This window comes from Tinamus guttatus, unplaced genomic scaffold (assembly GCF_059628265.1).
Source record: "Tinamus guttatus ecotype Peru unplaced genomic scaffold, ASM5962826v1 Tinamus_guttatus_pri_ptg000213l, whole genome shotgun sequence".
Taxonomy (NCBI): domain Eukaryota; kingdom Metazoa; phylum Chordata; class Aves; order Tinamiformes; family Tinamidae; genus Tinamus; species Tinamus guttatus.
In genome coordinates, this window is record NW_028288747.1 from 4,113,573 (window position 1) to 4,135,989 (window position 22,417).

Here is a 22,417-nt window from a genome sequence, read left to right on the forward strand (position 1 = left end):
CTACCCTGGCTAGGAGTAGAGGTGTGTTTGACAGTAACATCAAGGCTGCTATAACCATCATCATGATGTTTTATCTACCCTGGTCAGATCGATTTGTCTATGCAGCTTTTTACACCAAACAAAGTCAAAGATGCCCCCCCTCCTTTTTCTTTCCCCCTCCTCTGGAGGGGGGAGCAGGGGAAGGGGGAATAAGGAGAGGAAAGAGAGGCAAGACTGGCAGGTGGGACAACTCAAAAGCGGCTTATGAGTTTAAGACTAGCGATTTCACACACACACAAGCTTATGAAGATTTTTCAAAAACTGTACTGAAGACAATTTTTTTTAAAAAAAGAACACTGATGAAGCAGGCTACATATAATATCCCTTTCTTACCAACATTGGCCAAGAATTTATACATAAATATCAGACCAAAGCAGAAAGTTACCTTTCAAATGCAAAATGACAACAACCAGCACATATCACAGAATCACACAGAATCATAGAATGGGTAAGGTTGGAAGGGACCTCTAGAGATCATCTAGTCCAACACACCTGCTCCTCTATTTCCAGAGGGACCTGGACAGACTGGACAACTGGGCAGTGAAAAACCTCATGCAGCAGTGTGCCCTCGTGGCCAAGAAGGCCAATGGGATCCTGGAGTGCATTAAGAAGAGCGTCTCCAGCAGGTCGAGGGAGGTGATCCTGCCCCTCTACTCAGCCCTGGTGAGGCCACATCTGGAGTATTGTGTCCAGTTCTGGGCTCCACAGTACAAGAGGGATGTGGAGCTGCTGGAGAGAGTCCAGTGCAGGGCCACAAGGATGACCAGGGGCCTGGAACATCTGCCCTATGAGGAGAGGCTGAGGGAGCTGGGCCTGTTCAGCCTGGAGAAGAGAAGGCTGAGAGGGGACCTGATCAGTGTCTATAAGTACCTCAAGGGAGGCAGTGAGGAGGATGGTGCTGGCCTCTTTTCACTGGTGGCCACCGACAGAACTAGAGGAAACGGCCACAAACTGAAACACCAAAAGTTCCACAGGAACTTAAGGAATTTTTTTTTTAACAGTGAGGGTGACAGAGCACTGGAACAGGCTGCCCAGAGAGGTTGTGGAGTCTCCTTCTCTGGAGATCTTCCAAACCCGCTTGGACGCAGTCCTGTGCCACGTGCTCTAGGTGACCCTGTGTGTGCAGGGGGGTTGGACTAGATGATCTCTAGAGGTCCCTTCCAACCTTAACAATTCTATGATTCTATATAAAGGAATATATGTCTGTAGTAGTGGAGTTCTACAACTTGTCAGCTACCAAATAATACCTCAGGTTGTTAGTCAGCAGCACCTTCTCTTCATAAAAAACAAAACAAAATCCCCAAAACAAACAAACAAAAAACCCTGCATCACCCAGTTGAAATGCAGAAATATTTATTTTGGTTTCCTTCATTGGTTTTGAAAATTGTTTTGGTTTTATAAAACATAGAAATAGCCAACACTAAGCAAACATTTGAATTCCAATGTAAAACTACTGCTCTAACAGTTGACTTGGATTTGTGTACCTTAATTGCACACATGTATGAAATTACGCTACAGAGTAGTGCATTACAATCACACACAAATCTTAGTGCAAACCTTGTTGTGCTTGTATTTTACATATATCCATGTTTTCAAAAAACAGCAATGAATGCTAATGCAAAACCAAATCTGTTAAAGAAAATCTTACGCTGTAATAAGGCTTATTTCTGCTGATTCTCAAACAAAAGGTAGACTAGTAATTTTATATTTAATCTGGGAATTTAGTTTTTAATCCCTGAACAAATCACGATCCTGCACCACACAATTCCATCAGCATTTTTGAATGCTTCCAATTGCTGTACAGTATCAGGCAGAAACAGACATTCTACCTGGCCTCTTTCATTGAGGAATCCTCAGTGGCTCATTATGCACAGAAAACCTCAGGTCAGAAACTATTCTGCTTGTAGAGGACCCATCACATTTAAAATAATGCAATTTAAATGTATGTTCATTGCAGGGGAACAAGTGGCTAGACCTGGTGCATGTTTACCTGACTGTTAGCATAGCCCATCCTCTTGAATGATTTTATTTTTAGATCTCTAGTTTTTCTTGCCAGAGTTAGGATCTGTTCTATTACAGGGCTGGCATCTCTCTGGAACTGTGTTAATGTAGCAAAGGCTGCATCACTTTATTAACTGCATCCACACTTCTAGTGCAGGAAAACCAAATGCAGACTTACTCTGGAGCACTTGCAAGAACCAGTCTCTTCTGAGTGAAGTTCCAACTTCTACCTTACAAATTAAGCCTCAAAACTCGGGCCCAAAAGGGAGAAAGTCACTCTGACACCTTGCCCCAGTTAGTATTCGGGCTAATACAAGATGTGATACCAGCTATACAACGGGGTTTTGACAGACTAACTCATCCTTCCCCGAGTGCAAGATACTTAGAGGTGTTTCAAACCTACCAAATCCGTTTGGGGTTGACAACCGCAAGATACACTGCAGACAGCAAACATGCTGGCAATAATAAGAAAAAAAATACCTTAGCTCCTTGGTTAAGGAGAGTCCCATTTTTGGCCAAGTAAATCTTAAATAACTTACACATAGTTACCATTTTATAGTTAAGGCTCTTTTTTGGAAATTGCAGGTCACCATAAAAACAATATGCAACACAACTTGACAGTAAGGCAGTGTTCCATTTCTTCAATGTTCCTATGGCAAGTACCCATTGTTGTACAAGTTAATGATTGCACAGTTTCCTTCCTTATGTTTGCTGTAGTCGAATTACAGATATGAAGGTCAACAGTAGACATCAGATGTGTGCCACTTTCCTCAATCCATTCTCAGTTACATTTTGGCATTAGCATAGAGTTCATCTATCTGTGACTTGAAATATTTTCGTAGTTCTGGTCTCTTGGCCTTCAGTGTTGGTGTCAGCAGCCCATTTTCAATGGAAAACATTTCTGGATGTAGGACAATGTCTTTGACCTGGAAAATTGAGAGTTACTAGCCAAACTATACCCTTTGAAGAGGCTAAAGGGGCAGGGAAAGGAGCAGGAAACACTCAGACATCATAACAGAACCCCTTACATAAAAGCTTCCCCAATGCTAATTAAAACCAGTTTTGAGATTTGGATTATATTGCTGTTTTGAAACGCCAATATGAACAGAACAATATTTTCTAAATAACTCACCTGTTCAAATGACTTCAAGCCAAATTCTTTCCCAATTCTCACCATGTCTTCCAGAATGAGATTTTTGAGGTCCTGTAGACACAGGAAGATAGCACATCATAGATCTTGAAAAAGCTCAAGCAGAATAGTTAACTGCCTTATTAGATATGACCCACCTTGTTTCTGCATAGCTCTTCGTATGAACCTTCAAATCCCCTTTTCTTGGCCCAATTGCTCAAGGTCTCTGGATCAGGTACCACAACAGCTATTAAGAAGGCCTAAGAAGAAATATTTTGTCATTTTTTTTGAAAATTAAATGGGGTTCTTGTCTACTTTTACTAGTCACTCTAAAGGCAGGTCTTATCTTGCTGTAAAATCAGCAGCTTTCTACTGCCTCAAAACAAGACTTCATTTTAAAAGCCTGTGCTTAAAAGACTTAAAACCAACGTTTTAATTTACTCTTACAAAAATGTAAATGGAGTGTTATTTGGATTTCCCCCGATGCTATTAGCAATTTATATATTATCATTAATACTCAAAACTAAATTAATCTAGCTCCATTGCTTAGTCTAAAACCAAATCCACAAACATAACCTGTAGTGTCCAAGCTGGATTCAAAGACAAAATGTTAGTTAACTTTTAGAAGTCTTACTTAAAACTAAGATTCCCATCTCATAGAAGTTCGGGGATGGGCAGAGAGAGAAGCAAGGAGGACTTTTTTGCAGCCTCCCCTTGCACTCATTACAAAATTACCTGAAGAATGCTTACCTGCAGGCTCTCTCCATGGACAAACACCTGAGCAAGAGGTTCACTTCTCAGGTACACATTCTCTATTTTCTCTGGTGCTATGTACTCTCCCTGGGCCAGTTTAAATATGTGTTTTTTCCGGTCAATGATCTTCAGTGTACCATTCTGTTGGCAGAAATGATTTCTGGTCAGAAGAGGCCCTTTGCACAGTAACTGGCCTATGCAGCTTAAGCATTCTGTGGCAGATCACGTAACACACCAGAATTAAAACATGAACAAGAGCTTGCTTTTATGCATTTCTACTTCAGAGACTATTTTGCAACATTTGCAAGTAGTCTTCAACAGACCAGAAGTGTTGCTACTTAAATTCTGGCTTAATAGTCAATCTGTGTTGGTGGAGTAAGGGTGGAGAGCATTAACAGTGCCTATTCTGAGGCTTTCCCTAGTTTCAGTTAGGTTAGATGTGCCCAGTGTCTACTTTCTCCCATTAGTTTTACAGGGCTCCGGCTCTAACAGTTTTTTACTGTTTTATGAATAATAACTTGTGTGAATAAACTGTCTTGCATCCTTCACATTGTTTCATATATAACAGTACCAGTTGTAAGTGCTATCCTCTTCCTAGACTTATTGTCTTGCCCCAGTTAATTATTTTTGATACCAAATAGGTAGCTTCATTTGTTAAGTTAGCAACAGCAACTACAGAAATAGACCTCAGTTTCCCAAGTCCACTTACAGGTAGCCATTTCCCAATATCTCCTGTATGAAGCCAGCCATCTTTGTCAAGAGCCTCTGCTGTTTTCTCTGGATCTTTCAAATAACCAGAAAAGACGTTTGGCCCTTTCACACACACCTGAAACAACATTTCATTAGTTGATGCTGCTAGGAAGTGAAATTCACAGTCACTATTTGCCAGAAATGCTTTCGCCATTAGCTCTCAGTATTCCTCATTTGATCACAAACAAAACCAAATGCAGTTAGTTAGTACAGAAATCTCTACTCATGTTTGAGGCATAGTATTTTCATCAGTAAAATATAATAAAAAGCAAATGGAAGCATCTTTCCATCTAGCAGGAGTGTTCTTTCTTGCTATTTAAATAATCTGCATTTATCAACTCTGCAGATACCCAGAAATACCACCTCTCAGGGAACACTTGATTTGGCCTTTGTAAGCCACAGGAACATTAATGGAGAGATAGCTATGAAAAAAGCTGCAGATCAAACAAACACTTGTTTATTATCTAAAAGTAAAATAGCAATCATGGTAGAGTTAAAGTTGTCAGGATTTGCATTCTGAGTAAACACTGTTAAGGAGACCCAAAAATGTGTTTGATCCAGCTGAAGATAAAAGCTGAAGAGCAGACAGCAGAGGATGCAAATCTATCTTAGGCAAAGGCAAATGAGAGCCAGTTTACCGCTAATGACTTCAGGACTGTGAAACAGGTTAAAACACCTGCATTTGTTAGATCCAGAGGGGCTTGCATTGCAATGTTAGGACCAAATGACCGAGCTATAGCACCTGATAATTTTAAGGGATTATTATACTTATTTAAATTTCAAGTAACTCCTAATTCAGCAAGCTTTCACAGTAAGTATAAAGAAATAGTAAGAAAAGAGCTTTTCTGTAATTATTTTACTATTTCTCATTATAATGATACATATTCACTTTCTCTAGCAGAGAAAACTTTAAAAACATGTTTAAAGTGTAGCAGAAAAACTGATAAAGACTAAAGATGGGGTCATGCACAACACTGGGAGGAAACCACACATTCTTGGACTTGCAGCCAGCCAGCCTCCCACCTCCACCATTCCTGACTAGATCCTTTAGTAGTCTGGGGGTTTTAGCAAAGCCCAGGGACTTGTGGTGGATGTAGGGGGGTGGAGGGGTGAGGGCATCACTGGTCCCAAGCAAATTATGACACCCTGTCCTCCCCTCAGCGTCGTACACTGTTTGCAGTCACAAATTAGTGCATAAGGCACTTTTTGTCATCCCAAGGGCTCTCGGAAGCCTATGAAACACCACAATTATTGTACTTCACTTGCAGGGCCTGAAACAACCACAGTTAGAATCCTTTCAAAGTCTATACACAAAGCTATAGCTATACCTGGACAAAGTATCTAAAAAGGGCATATAGCACTGCATCTAAAATTGGATCCTCAAAGGCTGTAATGCATCTGCGTTAGTTCTGTGCAGAAGCACCCTCAGGCAATGGCCACGCGTGAAGCTCCTTGGCCATTTCTGGGTTTTTTTGCACTACTTGGAGGTAGCCCACGCGTTGGCTCGGGCTGCCTGCTTGCGCTTCCCAAGCGGGATGGGATGGGATGGCAGGCTCCTGCCTCGCTTGTTCCCTGGCACGGGGCAGGGGGATGGAGGCCTGCTAGTGTTTCCTGCCGTCATGGGCAGTAGGACACAGCTCTGCTCAACTGAGGCCTCCAACGCCCGTGTCCACCACGGCATGTTCATCACACAACTGCTGATGCACACCAACTTGTTGCCCCACGGTAAACTTCTTCCCTTCCAGTACACTAATTTTTGCGAGACAAAGTCTGGGTTTAGGTAAATACAGTATATGATGTGGTACATTGCAAACACCATTAGATAAAAACATTCTTTCCAATCTTGTGTTTCTATAAACCATCCCAGCAAATTGCTTCTCTTCCCACCTCCCCCCAGAATAAAAGTTTAGAGCATTAGAGCAACACACTGCTTGATTTGAAAATTTAGCAATTATCAGCCTGTTTTGCTTCCTTGGATTGCCTACATGCAAGACAGGGGTTATTGGCTTTAGGCCAGTTTTACCAAACTTGAGCAGTGACTTGTTATTTCGTGAACGGAAAAGAAAGCTTCCAAGATTTAAGTGGCTGCTATTGACCTTTAGAAATCACTCACCTCACCCTCTCCTTTGGCAGCCAAGTAATTCATTTCTTCTACATCAACAAGCTTTACCTTATTACATGGCATCGGAGCTCCAACATGACCTATGAAACAGAGGAAGTGTTCAATAGCTGCAATGAGCTTTTGGCTAGGTCCTTATACCAATAAACTGTTCACATATTTAAGTTATTCAAAAGAAGGAAAAGAAGTCCCTGATTATCACTGATAAACACTACCAGCTTCTGAACCATGCATCTTTTTACTGTTATAATCCTCCCTCTATTGACATACCTCACTAGCAGAGCTCTCAATACTGCTTGAAATATTAGGATTATTTCAGGTGAGGAATTGGAGGTGTGAGAGCTGTGAGAAATGTAAACTGCTTTGACACAAAAGAGAGGCCATTTAGGTTTCCAAAGCTATATTTATACACAACAGGTCCTCATTCTCCAAGGAAAACATCAGCTTGGTACTATGGACTCTTCTATATCCAAGTCAACTTACAAGGTCCATTAAAAATGTGGATTGTGTAACATTCCTAGCTATTAGGATCTATCAAAGGATCTTTCCTAAACCTTTTATTATTTCCCTGAGGAAAAACCCTATCTTATGCTGTATGATAGTCACAAGGAACATGAAACGATGCTATCAGCATCCTGACATTTCACGGACATGCAGACCACAGGACTCCATACCTGCTGTCCAGTCACCAGGCAGTGACAGCGAACATCCAGCTGTGCATTCAGTCTGTCCGTAACCCTCATAGAACTAGGGAGGGAAGCCAAAAGCTTAAGTTTCTTGCATTTTCTTTTTCTTTTCTTCATTAAAATTAATTTCACTTGCTTTTCTATTTGGGTTTAAATCCGAGTTTAACATAGTTCTCGGCATCTTCTATAGAAAGGATTAACACCATCCTACAAAGAGTCTTATTAAAATACACAATTTCAAGAGCTATTATTCCCCCTTCAGTTCTGATATTTACTTAACATTTTACTTCAATTCACACACACACACACAGTACACCTGCACAGACCAAACGTGAAACCAGCAGGGAGAATTCCACAGGAATAAACATTAAGAAGAGGAGAACACTAACAATTAAAGGTTTGTCCAAGGCAGCCAAGAATAATATCGCCACATCCCACCACAGATCTATGGTTATTATATATAGGACAGGCTTCCCCCCTTTATGTGCAAAGTATTCACTGCTACAACACTACAGCAGTGAAAAACAAGTCATATAGCAGCCCCATATATTTAGAAGTTAAGAGTGTTTAGTGTCTCCAATCCTTGACGTTTACCATATCACATTTGTTCCATCCTCTACAAAAATTTGAGATTTTTACCTCAAAAAGCATATACTTTGAAGAATATTTGTCAAGAATAAAAGCAGTTTATGCAAGAACATTACAGATTACAGCAGCCCAAACAGTCTTTCCCTTAAGACAGTTCAGTTGGTTACTTCAGTATCACAAAGTCTTTGGGAGATGAACTCTGAAGGAATTCAGTTCGTAAATATGCACTTGCATAGCCTCCAAAGAGAATGCTAAGAATAGTTATCCATGTAATCAGACCACTACAAGTGTGGTCTCATTACAAAGCTTGAATCACTTACTGGAATCTCTATGTTCTGAGTTAAAGCCAGGAAACTCACCTGACAACCTAGAGCTGTTCTTAGGAAGGTCAGGACGCTTGCAGATACAGGTGCTGCTCCCGTGACCATCAGCCTTACTTTTCCTCCTAAACTTGCCTACAACAGACACAAGATACTGTGGACACCAAAAGCATTTTAGAGAGAGGTTTCCAGGGTCTTCTCTCCCACCCTCAACCACTACTCACTCACAAGCACCACCCAGAAATGTTAGAGGTTACAGTATAGTATTCTATAGCAAGTTGGAGTTTTACCCTCATAGTAGCTGGAAGAAATTATATCTCAAACACACAGTACCTACAAATGCTACCAGTGGTGTTACTATACCATGGATTCATTCAGAAGCCCAAAAAGCCTAAATTGTGGCCCCACAGCAACAGGTTTGTATTTAAAGCAGTCATACTATAAATCCATCTTGTACCTACTTCTCATGCATCCTGAGCACTGTAATAATCATCCACAGGGGTGCAATCAACATTAGGGTTATGTCAAGTGAATATCATGTGTAACACCAGGTTTACTTATAACAGTGGGGAGGCTGTAGGAGCAACAGGCGGCACTTTAAGATCTAGCTTTCCTCTTTCATAACAACAATATTTACTTTCAAAAGGAGTAATATAAGGAAGAACCAGGCTGTTTCCAAATAACTTCCTTATTACAAGTAGCAGATTAGTAAAACAAAGAAACTGAAAGATTAGGGTGGAAAAACAAAGCAAGACTGTTTTGAGTTCTATTCTGAATAGCCAGACAGCCTTTTGTCATAGGCTGTATAATCATAGAATCATAGAATCATAGAATGCTTAGGGTTGGAAGGGACCTCTAGAGATCATCTAGTCCAACCCCCCTGCACACGCAGGGACACCTAGAGCACGTGGCACAGGACTGCGTCCAAACGGGTTTTGAAGATCTCCAGAGAAGGAGACTCCACAACCTCTCTGGGCAGCCTGTTCCAGTGCTCTGTCACCCTCACTGTTAAGAAATTTTTCCTTAAGTTCCTGTGGAATTTTTGATGTTTCAGTTTCCGGCCATTTCCTCTAGTCCTATCAGTGGCCACCACTGAAAAGAGACCATCCCCGTCCTCTGCACTCCCTCCCTTGAGGTACTTATAGACACTGATTAGATCCCCTCTCAGCCTTCTCTTCTCCAGGCTGAACAGGCCCAGCTCCCTCAGCCTCTCCTCATAGGGCAGATGTTCCAGGCCCCTGATCATCCTTGTAGCCCTGCGCTGGACTCTCTCCAGCAGCTCCACATCCCTCTTGTACTGTGGAGCCCAGAACTGGACACAATACTCCAGATGCGGCCTCACCAGGGCTGAGTAGAGGGGCAGGATCACGTCCCTCGACCTGCTAGAGATGCTCTTCTTAATGCACCCCAGGATCCCATTGGCCTTCTTGGCCACGAGGGCACACTGCTGCCTCATGGTCAACTTGTCGTCCACCATGACACCCAGGTCTTTCTCTGCAGAGCTGCTCTCCACAAGCTCGGTCCCCAGCCTGTACTGGTGTCTGGGGTTATTCCTCCCCAGGTGCAGAACCTTGCACTTGGCCTTGTTGAATTGCATGAGGTTTTTCACCGCCCAGTACATGCCATATTACAGCCATTCATATCAAATTCAGCTATCACAACTGATGTCAATAAGCTACTAACTAGATGAGATCTAACGGTGATGCTTCATACTTGCACTATGAAAATGACATGTCACTCAGCTGTTCTGTGCCATAAAGGAAGCATATTTGAGGGTTTGTTTACAAAATAATCATCATTACCAAATGAAGTTATCTCTCTCCCAACATCTGTAACAAAGATTCTTAGTAGGCAAGTACAGAGACTTTCAAGCATACCTGTATTTTGCGGAAGATAAGTTTATCCCAGAAACTGTTATTTCTTATTATACCACTTCTCAGTTCTGCTTCTTTCCTCTTTGAAGCAAAATCCAGCATCCACCTCTTCAGTGATGTATTTGCCTGTCCAAAAATCTATTAAGAAGAATGATCTTGCATTAGAAGACTCCAACTACCATTCCCTTTTCTTACAGTAGCATGCATAGAGACTCCTGAGTGAAACAGGTAAATTAAATAATCTTTATTGGTAAATTATTAGTAAAATCCTTATGGAAGAAGCTTGCAGATTTGGATTTTGGTGTCTGCCAAAAATTAGTGTTTAGCTAGTTCTCACTTCACATCCAGCTGTGTGTATTGCTTTCTTGGTGCATTGTTCCTTCATTAGGATGAAAGTAGACATTTGCTTTTTTTTTTTTTTTTGCCATCCCAATTTGATTGAAATTTGAGTTCAGCATAATCCTCAGCATCTTCCAAAAATATCCCCTCCATAACAGAAAAATTATTAGACATACATTAAACAATAAGAAGTTTTCCAGGGAGATACATATGCCTTCAGAAGTTTCAAACACAGATTTGTCTAGTATATATAAACTCATTTTTCAGGTCACTTCTGAAAGGTTTTTTTGCAGTTAGAAGCTCGCCAAAAGCAGAGCAGAGACAGACCACAGATTAGCACGTTCACTTTAGGACAGACCCAGCAGCTCCCCTCAGCATTACTGGGGACCCCACCTCAAATTTCCACGTTTGAGCTTCACATGCCAAGTTAGTGCAAGGTCAGTGGGGTTGAACTTGTACCAAAAGTGTGTGAAAAGAGGAGAGGACAGTCCCACGTTTTGGCTGTCTTTCTACAGCACCAATATCCACCATTCTGTAAGTTTTAAATCCTACAGATGAACAGGCAGGTCTCAGGACTTTGTCTTCTCCAAATGGAGCAGTCAGGCTATTTGCACTGGGCCAAACAGAACAAACATCATACTACTTGCTGCTTCAAAGTACTTCTTCCAACAGGCAAAGTCCTTGCCTGATCCTCACCTCTAGCTTCACCATTAGGACACTCTCCAAGGGACAAAGCATAGGTCTGCTATTTCTTTAGCAGCCAAAAGTGGTATCCTCCTAACTCCTCCAGCCATGTCCTAAGATTAGTCAGTCATCCATATATAAAGGGATGATTTAAAGCCTCAAGTCCAAAGAAGAGAATCAGCTTCTCCATTCCCCCCTTAGATGAGCCAGGTCAGGGTAACAGGCCAACAGAAAGTAGAGTGGAGAGCAGGGCTGCCCACACAGGCTCCCCAGCCCTCCCAAGTGGCTGCTTTGGCTCTCCCTGCTGGCTCTTGCATAGGAAACTTGTACACGGCCGTGTGAGAACAGGCAAACACCTGACCTGGGTTTCCAAATTCCACTCCATGAGTCAGAAGCTAAAAGTGTGGCATGCGAACACTAAGCACCATGGTCATGTTGTAGACTGGACTTAATATAGCTTGCTCAGAGCAACACATTAGGTCAGTAATAAAGCTGGACAAAAGCCAAGTCTCCTGGTTTGCCTTCTCTAACTAGTATTTGCTGCCTGGAAGTGCGGTAATGCAACCAAATACTATTTCCTATACTTTCAGGCGTGTTTAGAAAGGGAGACAACAATTTGTTAGTTTACTGATCAAACCTCCCTGAGCACAGTTACTTCTACCATGCCAGCACAGACTTCAGAAAGATCTGTTAAAACCTTGCCTAGTTCTGGGCTCGCCCCTTTAGACTTACCCTGTCAAACATTCTGTTCAACAGTCGCGGTACTACAGGAAATACAGTTGGCTGCAGCGTTTTTAGGTCATCCATAAGTAGCCTGATATCCCCTTGGAAGAATCCTATCCGAGCTCCATGGCATAGAACCACACACTGTTAGAAATAAGGAAAATGTCAGTGAAAACAGTACGTATAGTTTCTTCTACCTATATCTGTGTATGGCAGCCCTAGGTGGGGTGGGCTATGCAGGGTCCACCTTAAATCCCCACAGCATCTGAGCAAGCTCTACAGCAATCGCAGGCTGCAGAGTGGGACAGGAGAGCTCAAGTAGCAAGTCATGCCCGTTGTACACAGGCCAGGGACCTTGATATAACGAGATACTGCACAAAAGCCTTTATCTGAAAAGGCAGCTGGCCAAATAAGGCCAAGCCAGTAACACGAGGTAGCAAAGACTGAAAAACGAACTTTTAGAATAGTCTTGTTTAACAAGCTTATTAAAATACCATAATTTTGTTTCCTCCTATATGCAGTAAGAAATTCTGCATTTAAGTCAGCACATGCTACACACTGGTCCAGGAAGAATTTCTCTTGTGTAATTGTTTCATTCTCTTACATATCAATTTCCTTCCTGTTTTACAACATGATTGACATTAGCAAAGAATTTGCCATCAGGTGATCAAACACTCTTTGGGAGATTCTAGCAAAGAGAGCCAATACTTATTTCTGCATCACTTCAGACCTACAGCCAAGGAAGGAAGGCTTAATCCTGTCTTGGTCCTTATTATTTCCAGAATCACCCCCCACCCCACTATCTACATACCGAGTTTTTTCCTCCCCCCGCCCTCCCTTATTTTCTTTGTGTTTTCTTTATTCTTTAACATCCCTACACGTCTTGTGTTTCTCGCCTGCCCAATTCGTTTTCCTTCCCTTCCCCATAACACTTCTCCTGTCATTTCCTGCCATCCATTGTTGTGCTTTCCAGACAGCAGACTTGTTCGAGGCTCCCTTTTCCTCTCCACCCATGCTCTGTCACCATCTACTAAAAGAAGCAGATGCACTGGTTCAAATGGAGTAAACAGCAACTGTCTGCGCTTGGTGGGACAGGCACATGGCCTGGCATTTTCTTTGCCCTCCATCTTCTTCAGAAAGCATGGATCAGAGACCACCAACTTTGCAACATTAGCAAGGGACAGGCTTTAAGGACAGCTGCTCACATACTCTGTGTTCATACCTATCCTCAACAGAAAAGGATAATTTCTCCCTAGAGACTGAAAGCTTTTTGCTTAACCACCTCTTTCACAGAGACCACAAACAATGGAATACTCAAATCCCAACCCTCTGCTCCTCATTTTACCTTTTAGAACACAAGTTTCCTTCCTGTTCTATTGGACAACCAAGAACAGAGCTGTTATCCAAAACAGAGCTTGCACCTTCTGATGCAAGATGGAAATCAATAGGACAGGCACCAAAGCATAAGTAGTCCCCAGGTTACCAGGAAAAAACAGTGCTGAAAGTCTATGGGCAACTGCATACCACAGGTCATACCTATTCCCAGTCTTCATGACAAATGTGCACGTGTGTGTGCAAGGCATGCATGTAAATAAAAATATAAAGGACACATTGACCTAGCCTGCTCCGTACAAAGTTCAGCATTTCAAATTGAAATAATGGGGCTCAACTTCTGGCTCTGCATATCTCTGCCTACGTATATGTTTTTTTCAGCAATTGGGATATACCTACTGTCAGCATACACACACCTGTCTTCAGGAATGTGTATCATTTAACTGTGGGATCAAATTTCTTTATTAAGCTGCCCTGAGGTTTATCATCCTCCAAAAGGGAGCCCCAAGTTGTGCCAAAAGATAAAACAAACTATCCAAGAGACTTCAGAGCCATTACCATCCATTTTCTTTAGGCAGAGGGGAAGGGCAGTATGACACCATAGACAAGAAAAATAATAAAATCATAGCATTATTAGGGTTGGAAAAGACCTTCAAGATCCAGTCCAACTGTAAACCCACCATGACTATGCCTCCTAAAGCATAAGCAAAAAGAGAAAAGCCCTACTCCACTGAGATAATCTTCCCTCGCCTCTTTTTTTAAAACCATTTTCTTATTAACTCTAGCTCTTAGCTTAGGGCTTATATTTAGGTATGATAACACGTTGTCTAGTACTCACTGTTTACAGGATATTGCTTTCCCGAGCCTTACCTCAACCAACCTTTCAAACATGTGTGCAAGAGGCAAAAAGGAATAGTGTGTATCACTGGGATTCAATAAAAATGCACTCTGCAAGAAAAAATAAGTTTCAATAGTTCTGTAGAACAAACTGATGCCTACCTCAACAATTCTTTCAAACATATGAGCCAAGGGCAGGAATGATATCAGAGTGTCATCAAGGGAAGGTATGAATGCTTTCTGAAAGTAAGAGTTCAGCGAAAGAGAATTAATGAGAATTAAATTTAATTATTGCTAATTAAATACAGTAATGTGTAATCAGACATCTGAGCTCTTCAGTTTCGCCTGTAATGAAACCACATTTTGTTTTTTTCTTTCATTAAAAATATTATATGAGTTAGAAGTCACTGCTGTAAACAGACATTACAGAAATTATAGCTGTTTGTTAGAGTCAAGTACAGTAATCATTCAGCTTATTGCAATTTATCATTTGTAAGGTTATGCATAGAAACAGTTTGAAAGAAGCCACAGAAAATTCAATTATAGACATTGTGAAAAGAAAAATTAAAGTAATAGTATGCCTTAGGAGTACAATATCACAGTCTAAGCCATCTTAGGTCAGAAGTTTTGTCAAGTTTGCTGCAGGAGTTAGGCTGTCACATTTATGGCAGGAGTATATTTCACAATCTAACCACAAGATCAATATCTTAACTTGATTTCATATGCGAAGTATATGGCAAAACATGGTTACATTGGTTTTGTTAGATCTTAGAATCGTCTTCAGAGCCAGCCTATGAATGAACTTTAGTAGCCTACTGTAAACTAAAAGTCTGTCCTAAGTGTCAATATGTTCAGTTATCCTTCTCACACATTCATGCAAGTATTTCATCCCCATTCTTAATGGGTCTGTGCATCTCTGACGGAGAGCTTGCACCGCTGACGGCCACGATGACTCTGACAGAATGCAATGCATATTCCCATGTGTAACATCAGCCCAAACCCTAGGCATGGCACAATGAAACTCTGCTTTTCTCTCCACACTCCTGGATTATCACACTTAAGTGGAGAGGCCTTGGGGCCAGGGAAGCAAACAGTGCTGTGCCCACAGCTCCCCAGCAAGGTGACCCCGCGCAAGGCCCACAGCTGAAGCCAACACATCATTTTGGGCTGAGAAAAGCAGACTTCAGTAGCAGCAGAATTACTTTATTCTAGACCTTTCCATACTGCTCAAGATCTAGAGGACTGGCCTGAATGTTACCTCAGTGCCCAGCTTTGGGGACATCCACGCTGCCCAAGGCGGTTTGTATTACAAGTTCCCAGGTCGTGCCAGACCAGGGACTGTTGTTATGCAGCAATACAGGCTTGGGCAGAAGGAAACAAAAGCGTCCCCAGGAAGAGCCAGGAGATCCGCACTGGTCTGTGCACAGCCCTGTGCTACCATGAGGCTATTTCTAGTCCAGAGCTACATTCAGAAGAAACTAGGAAAGTTCCCCGTGTTGAGAGAAGAAACCAGTAAGATCTATACAAGCAAATCCAATTAAATCTAGAACTTAGAGCTTTATCCATTCTTACATGGGAGGGCATTAAAAATGAAACGAATACACATACACGAAAATCTTTCAAATTTATCATGAATCACTATGCAACTTCTCACACATCTTCCAAAGCAAAAGAAAGGGGCCTCAAATAAACACTGACTTCAGAACTACTATTGACATAGTACTTGGCGTGCTGCCAAGCTTCATTTTCACTTGGATTTTACTGTGTTAAGACAAAAGTTACTGAAATCACAATGTCGTTTTTACTGCTAGGATACTTCCCCTCATTTTAAGTTACACATGGTACAAATCCACAACGTTAACCTTGCTGTTTACCTCTGTAGCTTTCACAAAAGCTGAAGTATTGCTGACTATGTTTTGATGAGTTATCATAGCTCCTTTGGGGTTTCCTGGGGAAGAAGCACATCAGGATGAAACAGTGAGATTTTTAGGTCCCTAAAATTATGCAGCAGAGGTAAGACTAAACAAATGCATTTTATCATCAGCAAGTCCCTTCTCAGATAATAATACCTTTGTGTACTACACAAACACAGAAAATAGGCTAACATATTTGCAAAATATACATGTATATATACATAGCTTGTAATAGTGAAGGTATGTTGAAGTCATATTAATTATGAGACCAAATCTTTAAGAAACCACCATATCTCTTGAATAAAATTCTGTAATTCAAAATTCAATACTTCTGTGAAGATCCATCTGTTGAACTTGGATACTCTTCTTTACTTGGTCCTGGTTTAAAGATATAACTAACAGTAAGCTGCATATTGCATAAGAGCTAAGAAGCAGATCCTGCTCTTTCAGTTTGTCAGTATTTATTTAACTGAAGGTCTGAGGTATGATCCAGGACCCCTATCATAATGGAAATAGTTTCAGTACCTATTTTTGAGTACAAAAAAAATATAGCCTCCTCACACTTCCAAGATATTGCAACTCTTTATTGGTCAATTGGAAACATCAAAGGGAGTCTTACCATAGAACTTCCCCAGCTACTACTTGCCAAAAAGATGCAGCAGCAGAGGGGAGTCTTGGAAAAAAAAGTAGGATTGCTTCTGCATTAGTTTTACACAAACAGGATAATAAATTCTGCATAATGTAATGAGGAGTACCTGTCGTTCCACTGGTGAAACAGATCACTGCTAGATCTTCTGGCTTTGGAGGCTATGAAAGTTAAGAAAGTATTAGTATGGTTAAGATAGCAAGGAAAAAGATTTTCCTGGATAAAACACTGAAATACTAGTGTTACCTTGAGCTAAGGGAGACAGGTAGATTGACTAGGTTGGTCTACAGAACGCTACCCAACTTGGATTAAACTGATTGAACTAATTTCATGCTTACCATAGGTTTTTGCCTGTGTACTCTTCCCAGCTCCTACAGAAGGGGGAAGAAGGGAAGAAAGATTGTTTAGACATGAAAGCACTGCATTTGCTTTAAGTTTACCAGACAAGACGTCATCAAACACTATAATGTTTTATTGTTTAGACTGTTACGGTATTTTAACCATAAAAAGTCTTGTGAAGGCTTTAAAGCAAGTTTTAGAAGATGCAAAAGAACAGATGAACTAGTGTGTGCTACAAATACAGAAGTGCTAACTAGTCTAAAACACATGTATGCATCATTTTTTTTTCCCCCTCAATAAAATCATTTATAAGAAGCTCAAGAGTAAGCAGTGCCATGACAAGTCATAACACATAGAAGACACGTGCTACTGACAGTCTTTGGCCAGATGACGCATGACCCATTTTAATAGGCACTTCACGTGTACTTCGCTGTTTAAGAAGATGAAGACTTAAGCCTGTGATGAGAGGTCGTTGGTGGTCTGTACTCCCTTTGCACTGAAGAGTGCAGAGTATGAAGTTCACTTTCCCCCAAGCCTCCCTTCCTTCTTTCTCCCTCCTTACCATAATTTAGCCCAAATCATTAAGGATGTCACAGATCTTCAGGGAAACAGTTACCAAATATATCCTTTTACCAGTAGAAGACTAGAAGACATTACAATAAACAGGAGAGTTTTGAAAGTTTAAGCTCAATATTTTTGAGCTTAAAGCTTTTAAGTCTAGACTTCCTAACTCCGCTTATTTAGCATTAGAAACGATACTAGTTTAGAAACTTATGCAAGACAGTCCTTTTGTTAATCATAGGTTTGGAAGCACCTCTGAGGGCAGATACATCACTTGCCCATTGCCTTTGCGTTCCAAGTGCATGTTCATTTACTAGCCCTAGCATTGCTTTAGCTTGGTTAGCTGAAGGGGTATCAATAAGATCCTATGCAGGGGCAGGAAGCAAATACCAGGAAAAAGCAGTTAACATGCCCATGCCTAGAAGTTTGCCTTTTTGACACTGTGCCACTGCACAAAAGTTTGCCCATATGACAACCCCACTGTCTGTGGAAACAACAGCAGCCACATTCCAGAGGCCACTAGAAAGTCAGCACTTTTCTACAGCTTGTTTTAAGTAAGATTCACTGTTTACCTAATATACAACCAAAAACTCTATCCACTTCTCACCTAGGAGATCAACTGTAACATTTCTCCCTGTTTAACACTCATTGACTCACAGCTACACAGCTCTTAAGTAACTATACCACACATACATGTAGTAGGTAGAAACCAGGCTTACAGCATCTGGAAGATGCCCAGATGTTCAGTTCAAATAACCTAGGAAGCACAGATGAACAAGATGCTCAAGGCAGAAATCTAGAAAACAACTACCATATTCACCCAAGCATCATGTGCTTGAGCTATAACAGTATAGTTAAGTCAGAACTACAATGTACTTCGAAAAACTCCCTAAGCATCTAATTTTAAGCATCCAACTTTAATCCAGCCCTTCTCCCAGTCTAGCATAACACTGTACGAGTCATTTATTCTGCATGGTATCTCTAGCTCCCTTACAGCCTGGCCGAGGTAGGTTACCTAAGATACAATCCACTGTCTTTTAAAAGCTATGCTGGCACTTTTTTCTCGTTACCAGAAGGTGGCCCCATTAACACAGAAAACAGCTGGGAAAACAAGTTTACTAAAGTTCAATGAAATTTAGCAATTCCTGCCAGTTACCAAGACACCTGCAGAACTCGACCATGATTATTTGGAAGTGCTAAAGTCTCAGTGAGTCAAGTCTTGACAAGAATTCAAGTTGGAACCAGGCTAAACCCTGTTTCATAATTTCACAATAGAAGTGTACACCATGCAGTTACAGCTGAGACCGATTTCTTCAATAACGAAACTGCAACAAAAGGTACTTGCAGACAAGATCACCACAGACACAACTATAAGACCTTGAATACTAAGTAGCTAGGCAAAACCCCAAAATCACACTGCCTTAATTACCACAGACTATTTTTGGAAAGATCAGATAATATTCTTCATCTCCCCCTACAAAAGTTTTGTAGATTCAGTGCACAGAGCAAGATAACATTTTACTACAAATCAAGACCTACAGAGATTCTTACTGCAGTCAGTATTTTGAAGCATGACCAGCATTGCTATGTGTGATTATCATTTCTTACTGCTTCACACAGGCAAGGCAATGCCCAGACCTTATGTTCTTTGGACCACATTAACAAGCTTTTGCACCAATAACTTGGCAACCATGATTTTACATTTGGCACACTGCGAGATGCCACTAGCGAGTTGTTTTCCTTCTTTGAAAATATCTATTTAAAAGACTTTGTTTAATTAACTCTTGAACTTTAAGTAGTCTGAAACTATTCCACCACACTGTGTTCAGAGTCCTGAAACCTGTTCAGTAAACTTGTCCAAAGTAAAGGAGCTGAAAGCAGTAAAGCAGGTTAAGTCTACTTACCACTATTTCTCTCATGCTGAAGATTTCTACCCCACACTTTTTGCCACGTTCCACAAGGTCTACACCAAAAGGCTCCATGATAACAATGGTGTTGAGGACTGGAGTCTCCCCCTTTTCCACACTGGTTAGCAGAAGCTTGGCCTTGTCAGGTTTGTCACAGAAAACCAATGACAAGTCAGCTGAGTAAGGAGAACGACAACATAAATAAGACAAAGGGAATTTAGACTAGATCCATACTTCAACATTTGGTACTATAAGACTCTTCTAGTCTGAAGATGACTAGAGTTCTACCCTGTGAGCTCTGCCCTCACACACACAGTTGCATATCTACTGAAGACGTCCTACCTTTGTTCACAATGTAAGTAATAGCTTCAGTTCCCAGCGTGTCGTAGAGCGGCACCACCACCAAGGAATACGTATAGCATGCCTGTTCGATGATAACCCACTGCACAGGGAGAGAAGAGATGCGAGTCACTGCGCGTCTCCTGGTCAAAGCACACCTCCAGGAACTGCTCTTACTAGGATTCTGACGGGGAAGCCATTAGGGCAGAGCTCATTTAGGCAAGTCTTCAAGTGTGCATACATGTAGATAAAATGTGCAGTGTAGATAAAGTACGCATACATGTGTTTACTATTAAGACCTACTAAATTTTTAACTGAGGGAGGAAGAAAAGAGTAAGGAATCCCAGGTGAGTCTTACCGAGTTCAGTAAAACTCGGTGCTGTCTTTAACACAGCATAGGCAAGTACTTCTAAAGCCAGTTAGCATATATGAGCTCTTTTTAACTTAGCCCCCAACAGAAAGAAATTTGGAGTACATCAATACTGCTTCATGTTTTCAGGTCATCAGGTAAGGCTTCGCAGCCTTTGATATTCTGGATTATCACAGTATGAATTAGTAAAGGATCTGCTCACGTCTTGGCATACATTATGTTTCTACACACACTCTGTTCTTGGGTCTACATTAAATGCCTCTCATTTGATGGCCAGACATGTAACATAGTGTAGGAACCAGCAGAGTTCTTTGGAAAGTAAGACCAGAATGTTGCTCAGCATCAGTCACCACTAACCATTCCCCTTTAGAAGGATCTAATGATAAAGAAGAAAGCAGAAGACATCCATCCCTGCAAGCTGGGTTAGAGGGATTTGTCTACTAACAAGTGTATTCAATAAACATAAAAGATTATGTGCAACGTAAGCCGATGATGCTTTTTGTGATGCTGCTAGCCTAATTTTTATCCAAAGCACTGTTAAGATAAGGTAGTCATGCAATTTTCTGTACAGTAGTTATTTGGTAAGGTCTGTACACAGCTACCAAAATATAGCCATGTGTGGGACTCCAGGAGTGAGAGATTCTGGACACAAGAGAAGGCCAATTCAATTTTCTCCTGAAGGACAAAAATTCTCAGACATTGCACCCTTGGCCAGTTCCAGCTGATTGAACAGGACACCATTCTCTAAACTCACTGGACTTAGCATTCAGCAAGGATTGCAATAAGGGGGTTGGCTCTTTCTCCCACCCCCAGTCTGCACTTAATCAAACTTTCCAGTGTTTTTGCAGGACACTGGCCAATTACTTCACTGACACATAGTATTATTCCATATAACATCCAACATAGAAACTGCATTAACAAAATTGCTAAGCCTCAATTTTATAGTGTGTTTACTAAGGGCAAATTTCCTAAGTTAAATTTTTATGTACTGTCAGGACGGTCAAACTCAAAGAATATGAGGTATTTACACAATAAGTTGTGCCCTCATTCCCAAAAGAACACTTCTTATAAAGCTAGCACAGCGACAGCTACCAGCTGGGCAGAATTTCACACAAACATTCCTCTTCCTGGCAAGTCTAAGCAAGCATAACCCACACCAGCCATGACAGGCATTCCTGAATGTTTTTGCCTCGATACATCCACCTGCACATGTAACGAGAGAGGGTGGCCGTGTCACTGTTTAGCAGCCTGGAGTCTAGCAGCTAGTGGGGTGTCTATTAGAGCAGGTGTCAGAAGCAGCACAGAGCAGCAGCGCTTCCCAGTCTCCAACAACTTGTACTCCAGGACTCTTAATACAACAGCCATCTTCATTTTCTAGGCTATCAGCAGATTTTTCCTCCATTCAACCTCCAAAAGGTAAGAGAGTATTTAAAACAAGTAGTAAGCTCTCCCTTTCAAAGCCCACATGAGTATCTAGTAGCATCAAAAATAAATAAATAAATAAAAATCTAAGTTTTGATTTGTTCTTTCCAGTGGCGCTTATCTTCTGCTAGGAGAAACTCAACTTGCTGTCCTGGTTTTCAACAGAAACTCCTTACTTGTTGAAGGGATTATCTGTTTTCCAGTTACTGAAAGCCATATTATTATTTATAAACCCAATTTCATTTTCAGTGAACATTTAAAGAAGGGACATACTAGGGATTTTCCCCTTTAGGGATTTTCCCTGTAGTTTTTCCCCTGACCTGAAAAGTGTGAATCAAAAACCTTCTGTCTGTCTGGACTGGTGATTATGTTAGGGTTGTCACCACACTCATCCAGTCATTTTTGACAGGGAAAATCCCATACTTTAAACTGCTTGCTTAACCAAATCCTAATTTAACAGCTTCCTTTTTGGAGACATCCCAGCCTTTTTCTGGCACAAATATAACCGAAGGCCTTAGAATTGGAACAGCAAAGGGAAAATCCAGACAGCATATTGTGGCAGACTTGAGAGCCTGGAAAAACAGTTTCTTCATCTGTACCAGGCTAGCAATAGCTTTTATTTTCGTGTCTTTTTGTGTATATAGTGGGGGCAGGAAGGGGAAAGGGGGAGCACTGAAAGTTTTTAACCATGTAGATATTGTAAAGGATATTGTATATCCTCCAGATAACAGGATCTATTTAGGGTA

General features: G+C 41.2%; 1 protein-coding gene across 3 annotated transcripts in view; it reads right to left on the bottom strand.

Annotated features, from left to right (window-relative positions):
• Positions 1–1,375: 1,375 nt before the first annotated feature.
• Positions 1,376–22,417, bottom strand: part of ACSL1 (acyl-CoA synthetase long chain family member 1) — a 29,151-nt gene continuing 8,109 nt past the window's right edge. The window contains exons 5-20 of one of the 3 annotated variants that reach the window (XM_088524639.1): positions 19,883–19,982; positions 19,538–19,716; positions 17,072–17,104; positions 16,843–16,894; positions 16,049–16,122; positions 14,208–14,414; positions 12,015–12,149; positions 10,263–10,397; positions 8,425–8,520; positions 7,466–7,538; positions 6,786–6,874; positions 4,632–4,748; positions 3,920–4,063; positions 3,328–3,429; positions 3,173–3,244; positions 1,376–2,966 (exon numbers count right to left, since the gene is read on the bottom strand). In XM_088524639.1, coding sequence (XP_088380765.1) covers positions 2,826–2,966; positions 3,173–3,244; positions 3,328–3,429; positions 3,920–4,063; positions 4,632–4,748; positions 6,786–6,874; positions 7,466–7,538; positions 8,425–8,520; positions 10,263–10,397; positions 12,015–12,149; positions 14,208–14,414; positions 16,049–16,122; positions 16,843–16,894; positions 17,072–17,104; positions 19,538–19,716; positions 19,883–19,982 — 1,749 coding nt within the window. In that variant the 3' untranslated portion in view covers positions 1,376–2,825. The remainder of the gene's footprint in view (positions 2,967–3,172; positions 3,245–3,327; positions 3,430–3,919; positions 4,064–4,631; positions 4,749–6,785; positions 6,875–7,465; positions 7,539–8,424; positions 8,521–10,262; positions 10,398–12,014; positions 12,150–14,207; positions 14,415–16,048; positions 16,123–16,842; positions 16,895–17,071; positions 17,105–19,537; positions 19,717–19,882; positions 19,983–22,417) is intronic. The other 2 variants (XM_088524641.1, XM_088524640.1) reach the window with 2 other exon arrangements.